Source organism: Molothrus ater, chromosome 16, assembly GCF_012460135.2.
Source record: "Molothrus ater isolate BHLD 08-10-18 breed brown headed cowbird chromosome 16, BPBGC_Mater_1.1, whole genome shotgun sequence".
In the NCBI taxonomy this organism is placed as follows: Eukaryota; Metazoa; Chordata; class Aves; order Passeriformes; family Icteridae; genus Molothrus; species Molothrus ater.
The window spans coordinates 513,541-533,749 of NC_050493.2; the positions used below are offsets into that span (position 1 = coordinate 513,541).

At 54.9% G+C, this 20,209-nt stretch overlaps 2 protein-coding genes across 9 annotated transcripts in view; one reads left to right on the forward strand and one right to left on the reverse strand.

Annotated features, from left to right (window-relative positions):
• USP31 (ubiquitin specific peptidase 31) overlaps positions 1-4,420 on the reverse strand; it is a 29,381-nt gene extending 24,961 nt beyond the window's left edge. For all 8 annotated transcript variants that reach the window (XR_004981160.2, XR_004981159.2, XR_004981158.2 and 5 more), the window contains exon 1: positions 3,718-4,420. Coding sequence is in view for 2 of the 8 variants with exons in the window: in XM_036392343.2 (XP_036248236.1) it covers positions 3,718-4,299 (582 nt within the window). In the remaining 6 variants the exon portion in view is untranslated. The remainder of the gene's footprint in view (positions 1-3,717) is intronic.
• Positions 4,421-4,827: 407 nt separating this feature from the next.
• On the forward strand, positions 4,828-15,763 carry SCNN1G (sodium channel epithelial 1 subunit gamma). The gene is made up of 13 exons (XM_036392828.1): positions 4,828-4,901; positions 5,055-5,379; positions 6,129-6,423; positions 6,832-7,025; positions 7,410-7,513; positions 8,236-8,399; positions 11,144-11,242; positions 12,242-12,359; positions 12,811-12,889; positions 12,968-13,025; positions 13,336-13,397; positions 13,593-13,668; positions 14,051-15,763. Exons 1-13 carry the CDS (start codon positions 4,871-4,873, stop codon positions 14,435-14,437), a joined length of 1,992 nt encoding a protein of 663 aa, XP_036248721.1. The 5' UTR covers positions 4,828-4,870; the 3' UTR covers positions 14,438-15,763.
• The last annotated feature ends 4,446 nt before the right edge of the window (positions 15,764-20,209 follow it).

The following is a 20,209-nucleotide window of genomic DNA, read 5'->3' on the forward strand; positions in this document are numbered from 1 at the left end:
TTCAAACAGCTACCGGGAAATCTCACACCAAGCATAAGTTTAAAAATAAATAAATAAATAAATAAATAAATAAATAAATAAATAAATAAATAAATAAATAAGGAAGCAGCACTTTTAACCTGGCTCAATAATCCCTGCTCTACCAACAGGGATTCATTCTGGGTTCAGATCCAATTCTGACAATCCAACCCAACTGAGTTATGGTGACTGTGCTGTATTTGCTGAACATGCTGCAGGTCACAGCCAAGGCCATCTTCTTGTAGGATGAGAAATGCAATCCCAGCTCTGGCGTGCAAAGGGCCTTGTTAAACATGGGCATGCTTCAGTGGTCAACTGCCCTAGAGCCTCAGAGAAAGTCTCAAAACAGTAAGAGCCTCATCATTCACAGAAAGCCCATACTCCACAGAAGGCAGAGGATTTGCATAAGAACATAATTTTTCAAGCCCAATTAGTTTAAATCAAAATCCTTCTCACTGCCGACCCCCACCATCACCTCCGAGTGCTGCAATACAAAGGGCACTCTGTCCTCCCTGTCTGACACTCCCAGGAGCTCTGCAGGCAGGACAGGACAGCTCCCTGCAGAAAAACAAGCCCAAAACCCTGCTTCTACAATAGATGTTTGTCACCATTGTCACCCCATCACAAAGGGGAAAGAGGAAGCACGAGCTGCAATATCGGCCCCTGTTATGAAAGCAGCAGCTTTGTTTGGGCAGGAAAACAAAACCCACTGAGCAATCGGAAGAGAAGGCTCGTGAAAGCAAACAGCAAAGGAGCACAGCACCAGTGGGAAAGTCACCCTCAGCAGAGACACCCAGCAACTGCCAGCCCTGCCACGGTGCTCCCGTTCTGTTCCCAACAGGAATCAAACCCTTCTGCTTCCACCTCTCAGTCCAGTCCTTAGGGACCTTTTCCTACCACCTCAGCCTCCTTCCCCCTGCTCTGTCAGCACCCCTGACCTCCCCTCTCTGTGCACAAGCTCTCTGCCAGGCTCTCCTCTCAACCTGCACCTATAGATGAACCATTTATCACAAACCACTTGTTCAAACTGCATTTTGCTTAGCTTCAGCAGCTACATCATTCAGAGACCCATGACATGGGTCATTTCCTGAAGACCAACTTAAAAAGAGAGTAAACACTACCAAGGAAAACCAGCTGAGGGTAAAAAGCATGCCAAAAACCATCCCTTCAAAGGCCCCTGTCCACAAGGACTCTAAGACATGCTTCCTTGAAAATAATTTCCTCTCTTCCAAGACAGAAGCCTACAGATATAAGAATGAGCAAAAAAATAAGTATCATCCTTTGTCCTAAAAGACATTTAGTAGCTGCAGAGAAGTATTTAGGAATTAGCAAGTGCCTTTGCCCCATTACATTTGGTGCCAAAAGAAGAAAAATAGCAAACAAAACAACACATGGATTTGAAAGCATGCTGAATAAAGAGCCTTCTGCCTATCAAATAAATATTACTGTCAGTGGCTATTACTGTTGGAGGGAAAGCCCAAAATTACTCTGTGAAAACACTTTACACCCTTAAAAACAGTTACATCAAGGCAGATCAGGAATGTTCCACCCTCTAAGCAGAACAAGCTGGGGGGGATGTTTTCCTTGTTTTGGGGAGAAGCAGCAGTTTCCAGAATGAAAACACTGATCTTTGCCTTTCTCCAATCCGAGCCCATTGTTTACATTTGTAAATGATCTGTGCAAATCTGCTGTTGAGAAAAAGTTTAATTAAAAACTGAATTTAATAGCAGGTTCAGGCAACTTAACTGTCTTTAGAAACATTAATTCCATATTAGAAGTAATTGACCTCTGTAAGGGAACAGCACTTGACACAATGGCACAGTCCTGCAGCAGGACCCAGGCTGCTGGCACTGTGCAGCGCTGAACTGGATCCACTGGGACCACATTCCCTCCAGCAAGAGGCTTTTCAAAACCTCCAGGGAGCTGGCAGGTAGGAGATGGATGGGCTCCAGCTCCATCCCAAGCAGAACAGCACTGGCTTACCGTCAGCAGCGCCTGCAAACAGCAAAGTTCTGCTCTCAGCACCCGTGGAACATGGCCTTAATTTAATCCCTGGCCCTGATGCTCTTCCTCCTGCTGTCACTCGTGTCCCAGCCCTGCTCCCACAGCCTAGCCTGCCTGAACAGCAGAGCCTGGCCTAGAAAGAGAGCTGCTCCCTCTTCTATCAGCTCTACTGCCAGAAGACAATCCTGCTTTCACAACCGTTTTTCCTGCTATTACTCAGGAGAAATCCACAATTCCTTCTCCTGCCACACCACCTCAGGAGCAGTGACAGGTCAAGGTGAGTGGCCCGTGGTACTGCCAAGACCGGCCTCAGAGTGATCAGCTTTCCAAGCATTCCCCCATAAAAACCTCTCCTGAAAAGACCAGAGCCACACGTGGTCCTTGTGGCAGGCATCCTGAGAGAAGGCAAACAGCCAGGGTCTCCAGGGAATCCCCCTGCAGGACAGGTGGGTGCAGCTGCCTCAAAGGGCACAGGAGAAGCAAAGACAAGAGAGGGAAGAGGTGCTGGCCATGCAAATGACTGAGGGTGCCAAAGGCCACTGCCACCTCAGAGAACCCTCTAGGACATCCCAGCATCCAGCAGCGCCAAGGGAGAGCTGACTTTGGGACCCAGTCTCTACCTGCTGTGCACCCCAGCTGAACTGCACGCAGAGGGCCCAAGACTGTGTCAATATCCTCACTGTGTTCATGCATTTGAACATCTCCTCTACAAGTCACTCTGCAAGAAAAATACCCCTAAAAGTGGTAGAGACACTCCCCAAAGTGTCTCTAAGTTGATGGTGTGGAGGCTACCACCCACCCTCTGATCCTCTGACACAGACAGAGACTCTTCTGTGCCAGGAATAATACTTCTCCCTGTCCAGGAGGCAAAGCAGGCCTAGGGTACTTTTAAAACAGTTGTGCCCGATTTCATCCAAAGCCACGGCAGGGAGTTTTTACACCACAGCACAAGGACCAAGCCCTGTGCTCCAACAGCTCCTGGGGCAGGCGCAAGGCCCGGGCAGGGCAGGGGCTGTTGGATGGAACCAACACCGCGGGGCCAAACACCAGCGAGTCCGAGCAAGAGAGGACAAGCAGGTACTCCTGAAACACACTCCCCAAATCAGCCCCGACTCACGAGTTCTTGGTTAGCAGACTTGAACGCACACCTCTCAACAGCTTCCTTCCTTGCACGCTCACAACTCCCAAACAACAGTTACTTGCAACTTCCCTAATGGTAGCACAGTAGAGGAACGAAACAGTAAAATGGGTATTTTCACCGATAAAAACCATCCAGCATCAGCCAGCATCAAACACCATGAGCAAAGAGCACGGCGGCAGCACCTGTCCCATCCCCAGGGCGCTGCCGTGGGTGCCCAGCGCTGTCACCGGAGCAGGGTCTGCTGCCCTGGGAGGATGCTGGGAGCAGGAGCAGCACTCCAGGGCCACGGGCACACAGGGCCAGAGGGCTCTTCCCACGGCGCGGCTGCTCGCAGCAGCGGCAAGATACCCACCACAGCTGGAGACCGGGGCAGCCTGCGGTGCCGGTGTGATGGTGACCCGTGGCGTCACGTTCGGACCTGCTGTGAGCCACGGCAGCACCGGCTGAGCCCCGAGCCCCGCCGCCTCCGCACCGCGGGCACCGGCCCTCCGGGGCTGCTCCCGGCGGCCTGGCGCTCGCTCCTCCCGCCTCGACGGGACGAGGCCCCGGCTCACCTTGAAGTCGCGGCTGTGCTGCGGGGTGTACTCGAGCGTCCAGAGCGCCCGCACCAGCTGCGCCAGCTGCTCCGTGACCTCGCCGGGCGCGGGCGGCGGCCCGTCGGCGGGGGGCGGCCCGCCGCGGAACTGCTCCAGCGCCAGGAACTCGGCGAAGAGCTCGGTGTTGCTGAGGCACTGCAGGATGGCGTTCATGAAGCAGGTGTTGCCGTGGTTGCGCAGCCCCGCCACGCCGGGCACGGCCTCGGAGCCGCCGGCGGGGCGCGGCGGGGGCTCGGGGCTGCGCGGCGGGCCCGGCGGGAAGCAGCTGCCCAGGCCGCCCGTCGCCTGCGGCGGGGGCAGGCGCGGGGCGAGCGCGCCGCGGGTCTCGGGCTCGCTGCTGTAGTGCGAGAGCGTGGAGAGGGTCTTCAGCACGCGGCTCATGAACCCGCCGAGCGACCGCCCGGACGGCGCTGGGGCCGGGGCGGCGGTCGGGGCCGAGCCCGCGCCGCCGCCCGCCGCCCTCCCGCGGAAAAGCCGCTTGCTGAAGGAGCGCTTCTCCTTGGCGCTGCCGGCCGGCCCGGGGCCGCTCACCCGCGACATGGCGGCGCGGCGCAGCGCGCATCCCCGCCCGGCGCTCGGCCCGCTCAGCCCGCCCGGCGCTCGGCCCGCAGCTCAGCCCGGCGGCCGCCGCATCCCGCCGGGCCGGGTCGGGCCGCGGCTCCGCCGCTTCACGGCGCCGCCATGCAGCGGGCGGGGCGGGGCGCGCCGCCACGTGACCGCGCCGCCACCTTGGCGACGGGCAGACGCTGCCGCAGCGCCGCCATCTTCGGTGCTGGCGCGGGGCGGGCCCGGGAGGGCGGGGCCGGGCCCCACCCCCGTGGCCGCGCCCCCGGTCCCGGCGCTGGTCCCGCCCCCAGCCCCGCCCTTCGCGGGCCCCGCGCGCCTCACCGGGGGCTCGGGCAGCGCTCCCGGGACCCGCCCCGCTCGGGCCCGTTACTCCGGGCGCCCCGCGCAGCCCCGGCCGCCGCCGTGGGGCGGCGCTGCGCGGCCGCGGAGCGGGGCGGGCGGGGCGGGGCGGGGCGGTCCGGGGCGGGGCGGTGGCGGCGGGGGTAGGTACCGGGGCGGCCGCCCGCCGGCCCATCGGCAGCGGCGCCGGGACTGCGAGAGGAGCATGGCGCCGCCGGGCCCCGAGGGTGGCCGAGGTGAGGCGCGGCGAGCGCGATCCCCCCCCCGGGACGGGGCGGGATGGCGGGTGACGGCTCCCGGCGGGACGGGACCCTGCGGTCGCGGTGTGGCGGGGCACCGGGCGGGCGCCGATCCCCCGGCCGCCCCCTCAGTGCCTGGTCCGCCCGCAGCGGCCGCCGCGGCTCCCGGTAAGAAGATCACGGCGCGGCTGAAGCGGACGCTGCCGGTGCGCGGCCCGCAGGCGCCCACGCTGAGCGAGCTGATGCGCTGGTACTGCCTCAACACCAACACGCACGGCTGCCGCCGCATCGTGGTGTCCCGCGGCCGCCTGCGCCGCCTGCTCTGGATCGTGCTGACCCTCAGCGCCGTGGGGCTCATCCTCTGGCAGTGCGCGGAGCTCCTCATGAACTACTACAGCGCCTCGGTCTCCGTCACCGTCCAGTTCCAGAAGCTGCCCTTCCCCGCCGTCACCATCTGCAACATCAACCCGTACAAGTAAGGCTTGGGGGGCTGGCGGGACGATGGGGGCTCCGCACGGCGCTCCTTGTCAGCACTTTCCCTACCGTGGCTTTTCCCTGTAGGGCACCTGGGGTGCCACATCCCCCTCTGTGCTGCGTGGCTTACACTCTCACCTCTCACTGCTGCCTGCTGACCTCGGCTCGCTTCGTGCTGCTTTCTGCTCCTGACAGTCCCTGTCAGCTCTTTGGCTCTCTTCGAATTCCCTTCTTCCCAGGACCGAAGTTCCAGGATTTCAAACAGCATCATCTCCTAAAAAGTGGAACGGGCAGATCTCTCACTCCTCTCTTGCTTCTTTCTTTCCGTATGGGATATTTTGACATGATTCATCATCAATACTTTTCCTCCTGTCAAATCATGCTTTACGTGGCTCTCTGTTCTGCTGCCAGATTCCCGATCCCCATGGGGATCCAGCTCTTTAATGATGCTTCACTAGACAGATGAAGTCTTATTTCCACATGCTCTGCCTCCTCAGACTTCCTAACATAAGGAGCTTGAGAGTCTTGGGAGAACTTTCTCTCTAGTTCAGTCTGCTCTGCTTCCTGGGGTCCCTGCTCCAAGATCTCTCCATGGATGTAGCTCTGTCTACCCTCAGTGATGTGAGAACCCGGTGGGAGACCACAGGGAATTCTGTCTCAAGCCCCAGCATCCACAGTGCAGCAGGCAGAGCACTGCAGCTGGGCAGTGAAGTGGGATGGGATGTCACTGTCACGTTGTTTCCCGTGCAGGTACAGTGCCATGAAAGAATATTTATATGAATTGGACAAAGAGACAAAAAAAGCTTTGGAAACTTTCTATGGATTTTCTGAGGGCAAGTCCAAGGTGCGCCGGTCGGTGGATGACTGGAACAGCACAGGGAGCGACTTCTTTGAACAGATCCCTCTGCTGAAGGTCGAGGACTTCTCCAGGACAGCCACTGAACTGCACAGTGGGCAGAAGAGGAAAATAGAGGGAAGTGTCTTTCACAAGGACTCCTCCATCGTGAACTCGGGCGATTCCAACGACATCATTGGCTTTCAGCTGGTGAGTGTCACTGTGCCCTGGCCAGCAAGGGGCTGTGTTGGGGTCAGTGTCCCTCCTGCAGGTTTTATTGCCTGCTCAGGTGGCTTTGCAGTGCACAGTGGTGAAGAGCACCCTGTCTGCTCTTCTGCCTAAGCCTCCATGGCTGCTGCAGATCCACCTCCAGAGAAGTACCTTCCTGAAGTCTTCCCAAATAGTCAGTGCCATCTCTGACCTTTCTTTTGGTCCTGAAATATTTGGTCATATCACTTAGCCCTGCATAAAAGGTCTTTGATGCCCACTCTAACTTCATATATGGTTATTTCTGTGGAAGAGAAACACTATCGGATGTACAATCCTTAATTTACACCTGCCTTGTAGAATCCCTGATTTCAGTCCATCTGAATGCTTTTTCCCCTCTGTGCTTGTCAGTGTGACGCAAACAACAGCAGCGAGTGTGCCCTGTACACATTCAGCTCGGGGGTTAACGCCATCCAGGAGTGGTACAAGCTGCATTACATGAACATCATGGCACAAATTCCCCTGGAGATTAAAGAAAAATTGAGTTATTCTGCCGAGGACCTTCTGCTGACATGTTTCTTTGATGGCCTATCTTGTGACAAAAGGTCAGTGCACAAAAAATTCCTGCCATCTTAACAGCTTATTTCCAAGTCCATAATATGTAAGAATATTTGGTATTTGCTGAATTCCAGCAGGAGCCACTGATGGTTCTGTGAATCTGCCTCCCCCATGCTATTAACCCCCATTCCCACATTAAAACTTCCTCGAGTTTCCATCTCCTGAAATATTAAACTAGATCATACTGCCATGTAGTTTCAAGTCTCAGAAAGAGACCCACATCTTTCAGCAAAATAAACTTCTTGAAAAGAAGTAATAAACCGCCCATGCAGTCCTGGTCTGTCTCTGTCAAAACCAAAGTCCAAATGTGCTGCCTTTTTCCCACAGACTGAACTACAGGGAACAATGTCATGATATTCGATTTATTCCAGGCATTTCACTCGTTTCCATCACCCCCTCCACGGCAACTGCTACACCTTCAACAGCGGCGAGAGCGGGACCATCCTGAGCACCTCCACGGGCGGCAGCGAGTACGGTGAGTGCCCTTTGCCCACCCGGGCTGCTCCGGGGCCCTTTGCACACCTGAGGTTTTCTGGGGCCCTTTGCACACCTGAGGTGTTCCAGGGCTCTTTGCACACCTGTGGTGTTCCAGGGCTCTTTGCACACCTGAGGTTTTCCAGGGCTCTTTGCACACCTGTGGTGTTCCAGGGCTCTTTGCACACCTGAGGTGTTCCAGGGCCCTTTGCACACTTGAGGTTTTCCAGGGCCCTTTGCACACCTGAGGTTTTCCAGGGCTCTTTGCACACCTGTGGTGTCCCAGGGCGGTTTGCAGAGGAACTGTTTGATAACAAGTGGTGCAGCAAACTGGATCCTGCTGGAGCGTGAGCGATGTGTTGGCTGTAGATGTACAGGCTGATTGGGGAAATGCCTGTTTGAACTAGTGCAAACTCTTGCCTGAGAATACAGATAATATCATTGCATCACTAATGTTTTCCAGCTGAAATTACTGCTGCCCAGTTATATAACTTTTTAAAGTGACTTCCAGCCACGTTCTCAGCAGACGTTATTTGTTTGCTGTACTCAGTACCACAGAGGGATGTTACTGGCTGCAGGTGTCTTGGTCTGGCTGGGCAGAGGCTGTGCTTGGCTGTTACAGTTCCACTTAAGGCCAGATAACATGAAACAAACCTGCCCTCCCTGAGGAGAAAACGTGGCTCTAGCTCCTGGTGTAACTTCTGCCTTGTCTCTGCGGCTCAGGATTGCAGGTTGTTCTGTACATCGATGAAGCAGACTACAACCCCTTCCTGGTGACATCCACAGGAGCCAAGATCATGGTCCACGACCAAAACGAGTATCCCTTCATTGAAGACATTGGCACGGAAATTGAGACTGCAGCAGCCACCTCCATAGGGATGCACTTTGTGAGTGGCAACAATCTCCTTTTTGGGCGCACCTTTGCCTTGGTACAGCTGTAAATAAAAACTGATAGGGTGATTTCAGAGAGCCAGCAGCTCGAAGGCCTTTAAATACCTCCCACTCAGCAGCTGAAGTGCCCTGAAGGAAATCCTGTGACAGCACTTCTCTGAAAAATAGGCCGTGGGAAAATCAGGTCTTTCTAAACCAAACTGGCCTGGGATATTGTTTGCTCTCCCTTTTCTTCCTCCCCTTGGCTTTCCAGGGGATTTTTGGTTTTGTTTTCACAGCAATATCCACAACCACAGAAATGTATTGTCAAGTGACTTGACTGGCTTTAGCAATGAGCAGGGAGTTTGATCCCACGAGGGTCCCCAGACAGAGGAGCCAGAGCTGGAGCTGTGGGTGCCCATGCTGGGGTCGGGTCCTTAGGAATAGTGGCAACACAGACCCTTGAAGTGTTTTGTGACTGTAAGCCTCACTTTGCCGGTTTTCTCTCTATCCCAGCAGTAAACCACTCCCCTGGGCAGCGGCTTTGCCTTTGCCAGCAGTGAGCAAAGGCGAGGAGAGCTGCAGCTCCTGCTTTCCCCATTTAGTGTAGTTCAGAGGAGGCATTCGGCCCGAGGGGATTCGGCGCAGCAGCGAAAGCTATGCCAGGTCCCCTTTCATCTGGATGGGCTGTTAAGTGAGCACTTCAGCTCTGCCTTTCTTTCTGGTGGAGCACCAGCTATCCTGCTTATCTGGATATGCCGAATATTGATAGGCTCTGCCTTAGAAAAGGCATTAAAAGAGGGCTGATGTTTCACAAAATGCAAATAGTTAACTGTCTTCCAGCTGTCTGGAAAACTGGCAGCAGCTCCTTGGTCAATCATGACTGAGAGGTTTGGGAACCAGGATGGTGTGAGGACACAAAGTCTCTCAAGACTCTTTTCTTTGTCACTGTCACACCGTACTGAGACTCTGTCACACAAGGCAGTCTCAATATTTAATGTAATATGTTCCTAGCACAACAGGGTTGAAGTTTTGCTGTAGTATAAAAAACAAGATTGGGCACATCCTAATGTCTGTATATAAAGGATTTGTCATGAGGAAGGGATCCAATTGCGTCCTAATGAGGCAGCCGAAATAGAAGCTGGTCTCAGAACAATTTCTGGTCTCAGAACAAAAGCTGGAGATCACTGTCCTGCTGGGAAAAGACAACTCCAGAGAGCCTGCCGAGTGCTGGGGGGTCAGGACTGTCAGGACAGGGCTGCAGCACCAAGGGGCCAGGTCAGTGCTTGTCCCACATGCACAGTCACAAAGGAGGACACAGCAGCTGTGTCCCACACGGTGCTGCTCGCTGGGCTCTGAACATGCCCTCAGTGTCTGGTTAGTGCTCATGGCTTTCTGCTGCTTACTAGGACTGCCTCCCACCTCCAAAAATATTCCAACATGCTTGGCATGCAAACAAGGCATTGCTTGGTCAGAGTTACAATGCTTTAGTTAAATATTTAGTTTAGAAATTATTTCAGTACCTGATGGAACAAGTAAGTTTTGTAGGAGCATAAGCCACAACAAAATAATTCTATACAAAGGATCGATCATCTCTTGGAAGCCCCAGGAGCAGACTGAGGTAGTGCCTTGGCACTGTGGATGTGGAATTTCAAAGCTGGTTTCAGTCAGTTTTCAGAAGTAATGCATCTCTAGTACTGAAGTCCCATCTTTCCCTCCAAAGAGAGATTTAAACATCTCTAAAAGTGTTGACTTGCAGCATACTGGCCCAGAGCCTTCTCTTGCTGTAGACAAGGTGGTGAGGTATGCTCTTATCAGGTGGCCTCAGGAGCTGCATTCAGAGCCTTAGGGGTAACGAGCCTTTCTCATGTTCCTGCTGGATTGATCCTTTGTGCGGAATTTTAAATTCTAATTTTAAACTCTGTAGAGAAAGATCGGTGAATGGATTCTTAAATGGATGTTTCTTGTGGTTTCAGGCCACTCTATTGTAAAGTGCATAATTGCTGCGGAAAGATAGCAGGGGCTGAGGGAGGTAGGGCAGTCTGCAGGAAGTGGGCCATGCAGCTGGAATCAGATCTCGGGAATTTAAGGGCTCCCAGCCCTGGTTTCACAGAGCTTGCGGGCACAGACTTGGCATGTCAGAGCTCTTTGCTCTGGGCAGACATTGGGAAAAGTCATTAGCATTTGAGAGGAAGGGTCAAAGCAGCACCTGGAAAAATGTTTGAGGGAGACACAAACATTTGATTTAGAGTGGATTGAGAGAGGTGCTGTTGAGCACCAGTGGAGCCTCAAGTGCTATTTGCCCACAGCACAGGAGCAGCCAGTGCAACAGCAGCTCAGGCAGGTGGGGATCCTCACAGAAAATAACCCAAAACCCTCGAAAACAACTGCCCTCCCTCAGAGCACAAACATCCAGAGTAAAAACACAGCCTCTAAGACCAGGAGAGAACATGCATATGGATTACTGTGCTTTGAAAAATCCTCACTGCCATGATTACACCACCCTGCATTCCTGCAGAAGGTTTCCAGGAAGACAGCAGAGAATCCCAGCAGAGCAGTTTTTTTGGGAAACGGATATTAGAGACAAAAAACCCCTTGTTTTGACAAGGGATCGACAAATCACTTTAGGTAGCAAAAGGTAAACATTCTGCTCAAAGCTGCCTTATCACTTACAGTTTCAGAGTTGGGATAAAGTGTCACTGAACCCTTTGGTTTGTCTGTGAACTCCAAGACCACAAGTTTTTTCTTTTCTGTTTCCCAGACTCAGTCTCGCAAGCTAAGCAAACCCTACAGTGACTGCACAGAGACAGGAGCTGACATACCTGTGGAAAATCTCTATAACAAGAGCTACTCACTCCAGGTAAAGCCATTCCACTTGGGTTTATCAGTTGCTTGAAAACTACCTGCATGAAAAACTTTGTAACAGTCTGTGGTTGAGGACCTGAGACTGGGAATGGTCCGAGCACAGGCTTGTTGCTTTTACCACTGATGTAAAATGCAACAGCACTTCTTAAAATCCAACTTTTATTCCTAAGTGGTTGCTGTTTGAAGTTCCCTCAGGCACCCTGTTAGATAAAGAGAGAACATGAGCTCATTAGGCAATTTTCAAGCAATGTGAGACTGGAAAATATTGGCCAAGTAAAGGTTGCAGCTTAGTAACCCTTGAAGCCAGAAATTGTGACCTTTAGGACTCCAAGAATAACAGAAACCATCTAATCAGTATCCAGATAGCAGGATGTTTGTTTACAGAGTAAGTTTCCACTAATTTTGCATGGTTTCTGTAATTGGGTCCTCTTGGAGAGTGTCAGTTGTTCTGGCACTCTCCCCTTGAAGAATTGTACTTACATTAGCTCCTGCCTGCTGCAAAGCCCAGGTCTAGGCTGAATTTCTGTTTTATGAAGAATATGAAATCTGCTCTGGTGTAGTGCCAGGTAGGATCACCCAGACATTATCTCAGGTTTTTAATAACAGTACTTCACCGAAACTCAGTGCTCAGGAGGGCTGGGACTGGGACCGAAAAGCTTGACTGGGATTTAAAAGAGAAGTTCTGTTCCTGCATGTCCCAGTGTTGTAGCACAAGCCACAGCTCTGCTGCCCTGTTAATCCTCCCAGCTTCACCTCTCTTAGGCACCAGCAGGGTTTGGTGGAAGCTGTGAACGTTTGCTGCTGTGAGTCACTTCCCACACCTAGTTAGTGATTCATGGGCCACGTGCCATGGCAGGCCTAAAACCCTCTCCTTGACTCTGTAAAACTGCAACACTGAAGCTTTCGGTGGCTGTAGGGGAAGTGGGGGCATTCTGCACAGGAGCCTGGAGCTTGGTGCTGCCTCTTAGCCCCCAGGTGTGTTGTTTCTCCCCAGATCTGCCTGCACTCCTGTTTCCAGAAGGCCATGGTGGAGTCGTGTGGCTGTGCCCAGTACGCACAGCCCTTACCTGCTGGGGCCGAGTACTGCAACTACAAGAAGAACCCAAACTGGAGTTAGTATTGAAACACTCTGGCACTGCCCATGCCTCAGCTGCCAGTGCTGTCCCCTGCACCCCCAGTGTCCCTGTCTCAGCTGCTGCACACCCAGCATGCTGGGATGAGCCAAATCTGCCTTAACCCACTTAAGCCCCCACACCCAGAGCCAGAAGTGCCTCCCTTGCTCACACTGACTGGTTTGTGAAACTTGCCCTGATGGCTTGTCACCTGTGCCCACCACAGAGCAGTCGAGTGGAGGGCTTGACCAGGTGTGGCAGTGTTCATGCCTATATCAAGTGACAGCCACTTCTCAAGAGTCTTTTGCAATATTTATAGGATAAATCTTTTTATCCCCACAATGTAGGCGATGGCCACAAAGGCCACCTATGCCCCAGATGTCCCACCCCAGCCCAGGTAGCAGGTTTTTTCTTTCTGGCTTCTCACACATGTCCTGCTCCTCCCCTGCAGTGTACTGCTACTACAGACTGCATGAAAAGTTTGTGAAGGAGCAGCTGGGCTGCCAGCAGATCTGCAAAGATGCCTGCAGGTAAGTCCTTGCCACAGCCAGAGGTAAAGTGTGCGTGGGAGTTGGAGCTCACGAGTGACACCCTGCCTCTCTCTGCAGCTTCAAGGAGTGGGCGCTCACCACCAGCATTGCTCAGTGGCCATCCGTCGTGTCAGAGGTCAGTCCCCACTTGCACTCCACCACAACAGCAGCCTGGCACAAGGCATTGAGTAACCCCAGAGGCTCAGCACTAAAGCAGTGATACTATGCCCAGAGATCAGTCTGTAATTTCCAGCTCAGGGCTTCCCCTCCAGGAGTTCATCATTAAACTGAAATTTGTCTTGGGAGATGCCCAGGCTCAGCTGGCCTGTCACACACTCAGTTCTGGTGCCCATACTAGCCCAAGGAGATGTGGAGCATGAGTCCCTTCCCAAGGGTCTCTGCACAAGAACCTGCAGCTAGAGCAGCATTTTCTGTCTGTTCTCCAGGACTGGATGCTCCGAGTTCTCTCTTGGGACAAAGGGCAAAAACTCAACAAGAAGCTGAACAAGTAAGTCCCCCTGTGTGTTCCTGCCTTGCACCTCCAGCTCTGATACGATCTCAGCAGCCCTAATGATGGCAATTGGGGAAAAAGCTCCCTTGGAGCAGCCCAGCCCTACTGGTCCAACTGGTTATTTGCATAGTTTTTCAGTATGTTTCATGTTATTGTTTTACTAAACCCTCTGCCTGCCTCCTTCTTCCCCAGGACAGACCTTGCCAACCTCATGGTGTTTTACAAGGACCTGAACGAGAGATTCATTTCGGAGAATCCTGCCAACACGGTGAGTGAGCATGCTGGTCCCTACTCCCAGGAGACGCAGCGCTTCCTCCCACGCAGGCTGGAAGCTTTCACCTGCCCAGGGGAGCAGTCCCACACGGGCAGAGGCAGGAAGCTGATCTCAGATATGCACCTCTGGGCTGGTCCTGCCCTTTCCAGCCCTTATCTCAGGCCACGTCTCTGCCTCTCCAGCCCCGAGCCCCGTGCAGGGGCTGCGCAGCAAGCTCAGCTCCAAGCTCCTTCTGAAACTGAGCCAGAGACAACAACAGCAGAGATGGGCCCGCTGCACTGGGAGTGCTGAGCAAGCCCTGGGTGCCCCGGCTCCATCTCTGCCTGCTGTGATGGCTCCATGGCAGCCCCTAACCTTGTGCTCTCTGCTCCTGCAGCTCGTCATTCTTCTGTCCAACTTCGGGGGCCAGCTGGGGCTGTGGATGAGCTGCTCCGTGGTGTGTGTCATCGAGATCGTGGAGGTGTTCTTCATCGACTCGCTGTCCATCGTGCTGCGGCGCCAGTGGCAGAGGGCCAAGAAGTGGTGGAGCGGCCGCCAGCAGGGCAGGGCGGCCCAGGCCACGGCCAGTGATGTGGAGAGGCAGGGCCACGAGAACCCCGCGTGCATCGACGAGGACCTGCCCACCTTCACCACCGCCCTGCGCCTGCCGCTGCCCCAGGACAGCCCCCTGCCCAGGACTCCCCCGCCCAACTACAGCACTTTGCGGCTGGAGACGGCCTTCACAGAGCAGCTGCCCGACACGCTGGAGCTCAGCCAGCACTGACACCCGCCACACACACCCACCCGCCCCCAGGTGGGTGCTGGACTCGTGTCCGGGGCCGAGGCACCGATCCGGACAAGCACTGAAGGGCTGCCAGGTCAGACCCTTACTCAGGGATTGAACTGGCACTCAAAGCTGCCCCGAACAAAGCTCAGACACAAAAGCCGAGGGCTCAGAGACATTGGGAGCTTCAAGCAACATCAGTTCTCGAGTTAATGATGGCAGGAGATGGCTGGAGCAGGATGTGGTACTAAGCTGGGATGTCTCACCAGGCAAAGGCACGCATTAGCCACCAGCTGCACACACCCCATTGCATGTGGGCAGGAATTGCTCCACAGCAGCAGATTGATGCCACATTGAGCATTAACACTAATTGCTCTCTGCTGTGTGGCTGGACTTGTGGGAAAAACCCCAGGCTGTCAGGAATCCAGGATAGCATTTGTAGCAAGGGCATGACAGGGGCTTGGGTAAGGCACAAAAGAGCATGAAAGGAAAGCTCTCACTTGAATTTTCATTAGAAACCCGATTCCAATGGTGGCCTGAGGAGCTCTTTCTTGTGAGATGAAAAGCCAGGACAACCAAAAATGGGCTTGTAGAGCAAGTTACTACACAGCTGAGGTAGGAAAGCCCGAGTCATCCCCAAAGAATCATCTGAAAGGGCATGAAATCCAATTTGGAGCACAGTAATGAAGTGCATCCTCTGCAAGCCTGTTCCATTCCACATCACTCAAGCAGCCCTTAAACATAACTTCCAAGGCGCTCATTAAATTACTTCCCAGAAGCCTCACAGGGAGTTAGCTGGCTGCTCCTTTCCTGCTCAACCCCAGGCAAGGACTTCCTCCTGCAGCCAGTTCCCCACCTACCTGCCCTGGAGCTGGCAAAGCCTGGAGGAAGTTTTGCCCCCCTGTACCTCATCCACCTTGCCCCCACACACTCCCATCCGCAGAGCAGTGTCAGCACCCGCGTTTTACCTCCTGTGCTGCTCCCCCCAGGGCCAGGGGCTGCTGCCTGTGCAGCACAGCCACGAGTGCTCCTGGGGCAGCTGGGGCCTCCCTCCTGCCACAGCCCCCTGTGCTGCCTTCAGCTCCCTGTGGAGAGGATGGGCAGAGCCCACCCCACACTGGCTGGTGGGGTCTGTAGGGCCAGAGCCATGCAGAGCATGTCAGGGGGGTCTGAGTGGAAGAGTCTCTCCTTTCCTTTCTCTATGACCTTATTTTATACAGGACAGTGAGAATCCAGAAAGGTTCTTTAATGTGCAATAAAACCTATTTTAACTGAATTATTTAAATATATGATAAACTGAAAAAATAAAGATATATTTTTGAGTAACTGCTTTGCCCTTTTTTGTTTTTAAATCACCACTGTATGAGTTAGCTCTCAGGATGCCTGCAGGGAACTGAGAGGACTTGTCTGTGCCTGTCCAGGGGCTGTAGGTTCTCAGCGACCCCAGGCCTCTCAGAGAGCTGCAGCAGGGGGGTTCTGTGGGACCCAGCTCAGAGCAGGCAGAAGGAGCATGGGGTGCAAGCAGAAACAGTGAAAAGGCCTTTCACATAGCAATGTTAACCAGCAAGAGACCTAAACCACTGGAACTTTCATGTCCCCAGAGAGCTCTGCACCTGAGCAGTCCCTTGGAGGCCACAGGAGAAGTGGGAAGCAGACCTGCCTCAGCCCCTGGTGCAGCCCTGGGCGAGCCGTGGCTCATCCCCATCACCCCAACAGCACCAAGTACCAGCTCATCATGGCAATCTTGCCTCATGGGCAGCGGTGGCAGGACAGAGCTAGAGCAGAATAGGGCAGCCCCACCTCCCCTTGGTGTTACAGGCATGAGCTGTCCCCCTACAGCAGGGACAGGAGTAACAGCAAAGTGCAGAGCTAAGGAACACCACCACAAACCCCTTCCTTGCCAGCATGGTGGTGCTGGCACAGGAGCTGGTTTGACCCCATTACACCTGACTGAGGACCTGCCTTCCAGTGCACAGGGGTCAGCTGCCCCCAGCTGCCATGGAGCACAGCCTACAGGGACCGTTCAGGGGCTCACCTCCCGGGGAAAGCAGCAAACATCACAAAGTGGGCCATAGCACAGTTCTTCAACTCCACATCTGTACCTGCGTGTGCAGCAGCACCTGAGACCACAGCTCTCCACAGGGTTTGCTCATATCTGCTGCAGGCAGTGCTAAGGAGAGACTGCCCAAGCTCAGCTTGATGCTGGTTCTGGGCTTCTTCTTCCCCTCAGGCTACTCCAGCATCTCTACCCAGCCCCAGCAGCCCTCAGAGCTGGGTTATATCAGGAGTGCTGATCATGCAATCATCGAGTGCTAATCATGCAATCAGCCCCCTGACAGGAGGGAACCCCCCAGCCCCGCTCCAGGGCTGGGGAAGGCCCTGGCAGCCGGCACAGACTGGGATGGGTCAGGGGTTTGTGCTTCTAAAGCCTCCCCAGAGCAAAACAAAATCTTGCAAAGTAAACAGAGTAGTGCCAACCCTGCACAAAAGCAGGTGCAGGACTGGTCAGACATTATAGGAAGAACTGCAGTTCCAATAAGGGGAATATCCTTTGATGGAGAGCAAAGCTGCTAACCTGTTGTGGTCCAGCAGCAGAAATGTCAGGGGTCTCCCACTGAAAACCCAGGATATGTGTCCTGGCAGGTGCTTTTTTGGGAGAACACTTGCTTTAAATTCTTTGGAAAAGCACAGGTGTTCCACAGGTGTTGTTTGCAGTTACTCTTGGGCAGGTGCAACACCTTTTCTCTGTATGAATAATCCTCAGAAGGCAGAGAGCCATGGAGCTACAGAAATGGCTTACTTCATCATGAGTTAAACGCTGAACTGTGCTGAACTCCTGAGTCACCTCAAACACAGAAAGCCACTGAGGATGGTCTGAGAATGAGGACTGGCACACGCTGAACATCATAAACCCACAGTTCCTGAGAAACTCAGCTCGGAGTTTACAGGAACAACACGCAGTAAAAGCCAGGGCTCAGCACCATCCCCTGCTGCACTGCGCTGGCTCTGGGCTCAGCTGGGAAGCCTGGTGTCCTGCCATGGGGACAGTGCCCCATGAGACCCACGGCAGGCACTGGGAGCCCAGCCAGCCCCGCTCGGGGCTCCAGAGCAGGCACCCCTCACTCACAACAGCCTCTGCCTGCCTCCCGTCCCTGGGGTTCAGCTGCAGCCACAGTGGGCAGGGATGGCAATGTCCCCAGACCCACAGACCCACAGCTGCAGCTCTGTGGCACCGCAGGGCTGCGGGGAGCAGCTGCAGTACCCAAAACCACAGCCAAGGTGCAGGCAGCATGGCAGGCACTGCCTTGGCCAGGGACGGGCTGGGGAGAGGTGTTGAAACAAACCTGGGGCAGCAGGTGCTGGTGACTCAAGGGAAAGGCTGCCGGCACCCCGGACCGGCCCTGGAGGAGAGGAGGCACAGCAGGAGAACCTCGCTCTGCTCCTCCACAGCCACTGCCAGCGGGGAGAAAGCCAGAGGATGGAGGGGCTGTGGGGGAAAGTGGCTGAGGAGGAGGAAAATCCAGCTGCACGGAGATTTTCGGGATGGCAGGAACCTGCCCGTGCGGGGCTGTCAGCCTGGAGGGGTGACCCCAGCCTCCCTCAGAGTGGAAGGAAGGAGCAGCTGCCCAAAGCTGCTCCCAGCAGATGTAGCCAGGCAGCACCCACAGGGTTAAAAACTGCCCAGGTCCCTTCCAGAGAGGTGACATCTGGGTGACATCCAGTGGTCCACAAACAGGTTTGGGAGTTAAATGCCTCATTAATGTAAATGGGCCTGGGCTGGGGAAAGGCATCTCCAGCACATGCCTATGGAAATGGAAAATCCATCCAGGCTCTGAGCCTCTTGTGCTCAAGCCCAGCTCTGGGCAGGCCAAACATTTTACCCCTTTGCCTCCAGGGCAGGGTGAGCCAGCCCTGGAGCAGTTCCCCATACCGGACAGATGGCCTGAGCCATCCCCACCAGCCTGTTCTCAGTACTTTGGAAGCATTTTCCAGCAGCTGGAGCATCCCCAGCCAAGGCCAGGCCATGGCAGGGCAGCCGTGGTGGCACCACAGCAGTTCCAGGTGAGTCAGGGACACGCCACCACAGGGCCCACACTAATCCCCATGGCAGTGTGGCCCAGGCTGCAGCAGGGACATGCCACCACAGGGCCCACACTAATCCCCATGGTGGCATCTCCCCAGAGCAGGACGGGCTGGGACATGCAAAGCCCTTGTCAGCTGCCCACACCCCCTGGCACTCATGGCACTGGGCACGGCTCACCCTGGAACCAGACTGAGAAGAGAGCGGTGCCCAAGGCAGGAGGGCGAGCAGGAACCCTGGCCCAGCTTGGGCACTGCCATCCCAGCCGCCAGACTGAGCCTGCTGTGCCACTCCGGCCTGGGCAGCGTGGGCACGGCCTGCACCCGTCCCACATGGCTGGGCACCCCTCTCCAGGGCAGTGGGGACCCGGGGCACCCGGCTGGGCAGGGATTTGGGGTGTGCCCGGTGTGCAGCAAGGGACAGTGGAGGCCCTGGGGCAGTGGTGGTGGAGGGCAGGGGCTCTCCAGCCCTCCCTGTCCTTGTCCCTGCGGCCCCTGCGGGCAGCGTGGCCCAATGCTGACCTGCAGCCATGCCTGCTCCCTGGCCTGGTTGTAACACAGCCGGGGGTGTAAACAGGGAAACACACCTGGCCCCAGGGCTGTGGACACAGTGTTCCTGCCTCTGTCCTCTGGAATCTTCAGCCAAGCCTCAGCACTTTCCTGTAACACTCTTGCACTGCCTTGTCCCTCCCAGTCGTACACACCTACCTCAGTTCCCCTGGGTGGGAGCTGTACCCTGTCAGGACCCGGGCCTCCCTCACTGCTGGGTATGTGCCTGCCAGCCCTGCCAGCCCCCCAGGACCGTGGTGGCACTGTGACCCCAGCAGCCTTGCCATTGGCAATGTTCCTAAAGCTGTGAGATACAAACTACAGGAGGGGACACTGTGGGGAGAGTGACAAAAACCCAACCCAACCTGCAAAGCCCCGAGGAACTGAGCCAGCCAGGCCCCATCCAGCACCAGGTGTGGGATGTGGGGTCACATCTCTCTCTTCCACTCATGTGCTTTGTCCAAATGTGTTTCCAGGGATTAAAACCATGTGTTCCCTGTATTTATTCACCTGCCGCAGAGCACAGCGCAGTCCTGGCGGGATGTGATCACCCAGAACACAGTGGAGGTGGCAGCCGGCTCCAGCCGGGGTGAATCACCCTGTTGTCACAACCAGTGCCATCCCTCTGGTTTTAAGACCTTCTCACCCAAGTTTACATAATGAATCCTGAACAGTACAAGCTGTTCCCCTGGGTACACAGGGCTAATCACTCCTGGGCTTGCTATAAATCAGCTCTGGTCTTGTTATAAAATGTCATCAGTCACAAAATAGTTCACATTTGCCCCAGGACATGGGAGGGGACCATAAAGCACCAGCCCAGGGCACCTTTACATTGCTGCATCCTGCTGGAGCCACACTGGCACTCCCGCCTGTACCAGGGTGGCCTGGAGGCATCCAGAGGACCTGAGCTGCCACATCCCTGGATGCTGGAGTCACAGCAGGAGGGATATTTTTTCCAGTAAACTTGTACAGCGGAAAAGGCAGATGAGTGCAATTAATGCTCTGTCACCATTAGTTACAGAGCTGGTCAGGGGAAACCCCACCAGTGACAAATGATCACCGGGCTGTGCTGAACCTGCCCCGTGTCATCCGCAGGGGAACCAGGACTCGGTGCCCAGGTCACCGTGCTGAGGCTGAGCAAGC